The 6,682-nt window shown below is 49.8% G+C and overlaps 1 protein-coding gene across 3 annotated transcripts in view; it reads right to left on the reverse strand.

Annotated features, from left to right (window-relative positions):
- GOLGA3 (golgin A3) overlaps positions 1–5,797 on the reverse strand; it is a 28,595-nt gene extending 22,798 nt beyond the window's left edge. The window contains exons 1-3 of one of the 3 annotated variants that reach the window (XM_021412895.1): positions 5,642–5,797; positions 3,827–4,179; positions 536–694 (exon numbers count right to left, since the gene is read on the reverse strand). In XM_021412895.1, coding sequence (XP_021268570.1) covers positions 536–694; positions 3,827–3,959 — 292 coding nt within the window. In that variant the 5' untranslated portion in view covers positions 3,960–4,179; positions 5,642–5,797. Of the gene's footprint in view, positions 1–412; positions 695–3,826; positions 4,180–5,641 lie in introns of all 3 variants that reach the window. The other 2 variants (XM_021412894.1, XM_021412896.1) reach the window with 2 other exon arrangements.

Below are 6,682 nucleotides of genomic sequence, written 5' to 3' on the forward strand. Positions count from 1 at the left end.
TAAAAAAACATTCCAGAAAAGTTGTTCAGTATGAGATTCTTGACAGTAAAGGCTTCTCCCTTCTCCTCTTCCTCTTCTTTACTTAGCTCAAAATGACCTGCTTTTTGTTGTTGTAAAATGTCACCTGTTACTCCCCATAATCAGGCAGGAAGATCAGAGCAGCTTCAATCCCAGAAAGCATAGATCCCCCTCCAGTGTGAGAATAATTTCTAAATGTTAAGGCACGTGCTTTAGCTGCAGCAGGGGGTGGTATACTGAAAGAAAATGAATTTTAGTTCAAAGTGAAAGCTTACTGCAAAAACGACATTTAGTCCAAGCTGAAATGATAGTAGAGGTTTCCACAGTCAGGCTCAGAGAAAAAAGCTTTATGCAGCAATGGAAAGCAGGGGCACTACCATAAACAGATGCTTACACAATTCTGTTTCTTGCATGGGAAGGCTTAGTTTGAGAGACTGCAAAGCTTCTTTTCTAAGAGCTATGCCCTCAGCACTAGTTCCCTGAGACTTCCTTAGGCTGTCATGGAAACCAGGCACACCTGGGGATGACTCTTGACCCTGAGGACTGCTGGTGGGATCAAAAGATATGGGAGAGTCAGGGAAGAGCGACTCTGGCCCATTCTGGCAGGCGTCCACTTTGCTGTTTAGCTCCAGACTTCCCTCTTCATTTGGCACTTCGCTGAGGTTAACACTGGTGGCTGGAAAAGAAAGTTTCACTGAGCTACACTGTAATCCACTCCATGCATCCTTACAGCTCTGTCCACACACAACACTAAGGCTACTGTCTTTGGACAAGAATACAGGAATTGCTAAGACAGTAAGTGGAAAACACAATGTTATATGGGATATTTTTTCATTTAAAAAAATGAAATAACTCTAATTTGCTTGAATACAATGCCTTCAAGCAGGATCTCAAATGCAATCATAAAACATCTTCAAAACTTCACACAAATCTTGTTAGATTTCAAAGTACTCAACACGATCTCTGTCACAGTGAGCAGCAGCTCATTGCAAAGCACTCAGCCACTGCAGGGCCTCAGCGGTGACTCAGCTGTTGGGCACGGCCCTGGGCACGAGGACAGAGCACCCACCCGCCCAGCTCCCTGCACGGACCAAGCACAGCTTCCCAATTTCAAAGAGAGTTTACCATTTGCACGTAGTATGTCTTCCACCAAAAGTACGGTAGCAATTCCTATGTGAATCAAAATAATAAATGTAGCAATTGGAAGGCAATTCAAGAACCACTTTGGTACTAATTTAGTCTCATCTCCTTTCCCACCATGAAAATCTTTTCTTCAATGCCAGCTCAACACTTTGTAAGTTTGGATTTTGGATTTCTCACATTTTTACTTTGCTCCGTTGGGGGTTGCTTCCATTTAGGGAACTGCTGTTGCAACAGAACTATACATCTAACTTCAAAGGTATTATATTAAATAGCTACAAAACACCTTGTCCGAGCAGAGAAGTGAAACAGCCCTGGTCTTTCTGTTCACACACTGTGCATCACTGCGACAACCAGAACTCATTAGAATAAGATGGAAGAAATCATTGTTGTTTTCCATAAATATGTCTGACAATACTTAGCATGTGTGACCACCAAGCATTTGCAAGTAGAAAGATCAAGTTTCCCCTTTCCATTTCCCCTCCCTCAGGCTGCAGACATGAAAACAGTTTCTTGCATTTTCTTTTTGAAAAAGGTGATGTGGGGAGGGGGGAAGAGAACTGAGAAACATTCAATTAGAAAAAAAAGATCCTCTCAAAACTGAAGTGTTTCTAAGATTCATATACAGGTAGCTGGTGACAAGGATTAAAGGCTTTAATTACTGATTCAGACATCAGTCCTTCACCACATTGCTGTTGAACTCTTCCCCCTTACATTATGAATCACTGCGATCTTCTGAAAGCAAAACAATTATAAAAATAAAGCTGGGCATGTCTGCGGTGAACATGAAAGCACACCTGAAATCAAACAAGCCATATGGGACACGCTGAGAGGTAGGAAAGAAAGCAGGGCCTTTTCCACTGCTGCTCAGCTGTTCCCACATCTGTGGGGCACCCTCCCGTGAGCAGCACGGATGTCTGCGGGGCGAACCAGCACGCAGGGCGCTGACCAAGGACACAGTGTGGATAGAAAATCTACAGCTTTCCGTGGCAGGTGGCCCGAGCGTTATCAGTTCCCTACACTTGAAGTTAAACGCTCTTGAGCATCTTTGTCACACAGAAAACACGTGCAGGCCTTCTGAGCCCGGATCGGTTCTCTGACGCAGCTCATCAGACGGAAGGGATGGGTACAACCAGGCCAGAAAGGAGGAAAGAGGACGGAGCTGCTTTCTAAATGACTAACCAACACTGGGTACAGATGAAGACGTTTTCAAACTGCAGCTTAGGAATGTAAAAAGTACATTTTAAAGAGAGAGAGTGCTATGAATAACAACACCTTGCACATGCAGAAACAGTTTCTGCCCATAGTTCCGAAACCGCAGCTATTACCACACTGAACTTGTATTTCATTCACATTTTTTTCTTCATAACCATGAGCGGTATACATGGATAAAAAAAGATACTGGAGCAAAATTCTGGAAGAATGGTTTCCTGGCAACTTCACGAGGCTATGAGACACTCAGCATCTAAAGGAACTGAAATAATTTAATGGCAGTGGTGTCAATACAACCGTGGTTAGAACAGTGTGGGAAGAGATGGAATTCAATTGAAAACACTGCAGTCAAACATCTCCTATTTACAAGCCACAATTCAATTGTCTGGATGATGTCCAAGACAGGAGAGTGTGATCTGCGGCTTCATAAAAGATGAATGAATCAGCACACAACTACAGTGCCACGCTGATAAAGGGCTGAACGATAAGCGCACATAAAGTCTTAGCACTCCACTTCCCTGCCCGTGACAAGGCGACAAGTCTGCGATACCAGAGGAGGGCCGGAGACTAACAGCTTTATCACATGATCCCCTCTGTATCAACAGAAAGTTCCTTTTACATAAAGACTCTGTATCCTTCGGTGTACGCGTGCAGCAACACACAGACCCCTTTCATATCAACTTATCCCCCGTTATCTGCAGTGGAAACATGGAAACTTCAATACACTGAAAAGATTTTCACAATGAAAGCAGTTCAGTGACAGCATGGGTAGAGGAGCTGTTGATTTGGAGCTTTTCTAAAACCCAGCATGACGAGGGCCTGGGCAGCTCTGAGCAGTGTCACAGCTCTGCTCTGTGCATGAGACCAGGCCACACGACCCAGAGGTCCCTTCCAACCTCAGTTCTTCCATGACTCTGTAATCTACTCAGATCTGTACACTCTTCAGTTTCCTCTGAGCAGTCACATGATTATTTTACTATAGTGCCTATCTACATTATTTGAGATAATTTGGGTGTGACAATCTGGGGGGTACATGCCAGCATCTCTCTTCTGCGTTGCAAGTTTAGAGAGACTTTTTGAGTACATTTTAATTTAGAACTTTTAATACTAGAATAAAACACTTCATTTCTGATCTGTTAAAGCTGCTAGTTCTGAAGAGCTTCATGTATACTGCTGGAAACAATTTCAGAAGACAAGAGTAACACTGTGAGCAGCACAGGGTCAGCTGATGGCTGATAGTATTGGGTAGTACAAGTTTGTTTTGAAAGAATGAATTTTAAAACAGGAGAGTTTTGTCATGTGCAGTCATGGCCTTCACTTAACTTCCTACATACCGCTGTACAAGAAATCCCAGACCTCAAGGACAAAGATGTCCTTCAGCACCACCCAAACAATAAAAGTAGCAGGGAAGCCTTGTAAGACTTGGAAATGATGCAGTTCATACGAAATAACTTACTGTTAACTTCATCTCCTGTAACAGGCAAAGCTGACTGGGCATTACAATCCCCAAGTTCTTGAGAGCTGCCAGGAGCCCCGCTGCTGCTCCTGTTGTCCAAGAGAACATCCTGCTGCACGGACGAGGATTCCATGGTAAAAACAATCCAGATCGCAGGAAAGTATTTCTTCTAAACGTGCTGCCAAGCGAACTACCGAGTCCAGTTTCTCTCCATTAGCAACAACAGCGTCAAGATGTTATGCAGGAGCACGGTTCTGAGCTTTTCAGCTGTCGGTGAGCAGCAGGCAGCTGATGATTTCAGGTCATGAAAACAGCTTACAGCCAAAGCTGTAATCAGCAAGGAGCTGCATTCTCTACAAACAAATGTAGTTTGAAAATACCAGTTAAAAAGCAAGCAGTGCTCACAGATTGCCCACCAGCCCATCAACTTCAACAAACAGAACCAGCAGACGGGATAGTAACAGAGACAATGCAATACAACCAACTATCCAACTTCTCTAAATAGAGAAATGATCTATTTAACACCATTTTTGTCACCTTCTACTTTTCAGTTGCATTACTAGACCAGTGTAATAAGGCAACGTGATACTGTTCAGCGAGAAGACTGATTTAAGACCACCTTCCTTTTTAACAGAAACATCTCTTTTGTGTTGGCTTTCACAAGCCAGACAGCACTCAGAGCACCATTCTGCTCTGTGAGTCACAGTCTAGACTTTCATAACACATATTTCATTCCAACGAAATGGAATGAAACTACTGTCATCCCGGTTCAACCATTTGGTCACAAAGCAGGAGGGAACCAGGGCTATTTTACTTAAATGACATCACTACTGTTTACTCATCACAGAGCGAGCAGCGCACACACTGTGCAGCACCCAGCTGAAGGCAGCACAGTGGCAGGGAGGGCACGGCCCAGCACCTCGGGGCAGCAGGAGGGGATTCCCAAACACAGAATGCAAATCCTGAAACCTGCATTCAGCTCCTACCTGTACGCAGACCTGGACTACTGACATCAGCTGACAAAAGCTGTTGCGAATGCTCACTGAGGCTGCCAGAACGTTCAAACAGATGCTGACAGCTGAACTCGTGTTGCAACTACCAAAGCAGTGGAAACCCCCGGTTCCAAGCGGTGGAGGGGATTTAGGGCCAGGCCTACTTTTGGTGCATTTCTACACCCACACCGTAAGCAGCACTGTGTCCCCATCTCCAGAGCGCAGCCGTGTAAGCGCTGCAGTAGGGAGCACTCAGGAAGCAGGAGTTGTGGGGACAACGCTGGCACCGACATCTCCACGGGAGAGGACAACACCACCGCTGCAATGAGCTAACGACTCCAGAAGGCTCTCGGTGTCAGAAAGCTCACAGCAGCCGTCTGACGAGCAGCTGCCATGCAGGCACCGCCGAGTAGCAGAGCGGAGCTGCAGAACAAAGGCAGGACGGCTCCTGCTGGGGCCGCGCGGGCGGTACGCGATGCCGCTGTAAGCGGGGCACCTCTCCGCACTCGGGGTCTCCTGTGCGGCCCATCCCCAAACACCGAAAGCCCGACGGCTTCCAAGCCCTTCTGCGTATCCATTCGTAACACACACACAAACACACACACACACACACACACACACACACGCGCGCACGCCGGGGGAAGCCGGCTGTGACCCCCGCGCAAACCTGCCCGTTCTGCTCCGAGCACGGAGCGCGGCGGGGCCCGGGCCGGAGCGCAGCGCCGCGGAGCCCACCAGGCCGCGCTCCCGGAGCCCCGCGGAGCCCCGGCCCACCCCGCCCCGCCCGCACCCCCGTCCCCGTCCCGGCCGGACCCGCGCAGACCTGGGGCCTCCCGCCCGGCTGCCGCCCGAGACGTGGCGCTGCCTCCGCCGGGAAGGGGCGGGCGGGGCGCGGCGGTGCACCGCGCTTCTTCCTCCCCGCCGGCCGCCAACGCCTCCGCAGGGTCGGAGAGGAGACCGCCCCGCGGCCGCGCTCCCCCCGCCCCGCCGGGCCCGGCGCTGCTCGGCGGGAGCTCGGCGGGAGCTCGGCGGCCCGGGGGAGCCGGCAGGGCGGCCGGTGCCGCCGGGCTCAATGGAGAGGCGGCGGCTTTTCCGGACGGACCCTTCCGGCAGCGCGGGGAAGGGGAGCGGCTTCCTCGGCCGGGCCGCCCTCTGGGGCGCGTTCCTGCCGGGCCGGGCGGGGCTGCGCGCGGCGTGCACTGCGCCAGGTGCCGGGCCGGGCCGGGCCGCCTTGGGCCGCGCGCTGTGGGAGGGGCGGCCCCGCGCTGCTCCCAGCCCCGGGGCGCGTGCGCGCTCCTCTGCTTCTTTGGGTTTTGGTTTCTTTTCTTCCATTTGACAGCTTTCTGCAACTTTAGTTCTCTGGGTTTGTTCACACGTACGGAATTTCGTGAAAGCACGTCCCTCTAAATACGCTGTTCTGTGCGCTGTCAGTGGCAGGTGGGTATGCATGCACACGCTTCGTTCATCTCCCTAAGGAGCCTGCTTGTTCCATGCATCTGGAGGGAAGAGGTGACCGACTTCCAGCCGCTTCCTGCTGTGATGTTAAGAGAAGGCTGTTTGATAAGTAGAAGTCAGGAAGACAGTAAAACCCAAACCGTCAGACAGTCTAAATTGTTTAAAGAGCTCGGTTACAAAGCTGCTAACCAGGCTCCTGCCACATTGCTAGGGGCAGTACCAGCGCACTATCCCGTGAGCTTCGTGCAGAGGTAGCCCCGAAGGGAAGGTTTGGAAGAGAACATTACAAATGAATTGAGGAAGAGGACTATTGCAAGTAGGAATGCAGGAAAGCACGGGTCCAAGTGATGCTGGCAAGGCAAGTGGCCAAAGATAGGGATGAGAGGAGCGTGATGAGGAAGGGCTGTGC

This window comes from Numida meleagris, chromosome 14 (genome assembly GCF_002078875.1).
Source record: "Numida meleagris isolate 19003 breed g44 Domestic line chromosome 14, NumMel1.0, whole genome shotgun sequence".
Lineage (NCBI taxonomy): Eukaryota > Metazoa > Chordata > Aves > Galliformes > Numididae > Numida > Numida meleagris.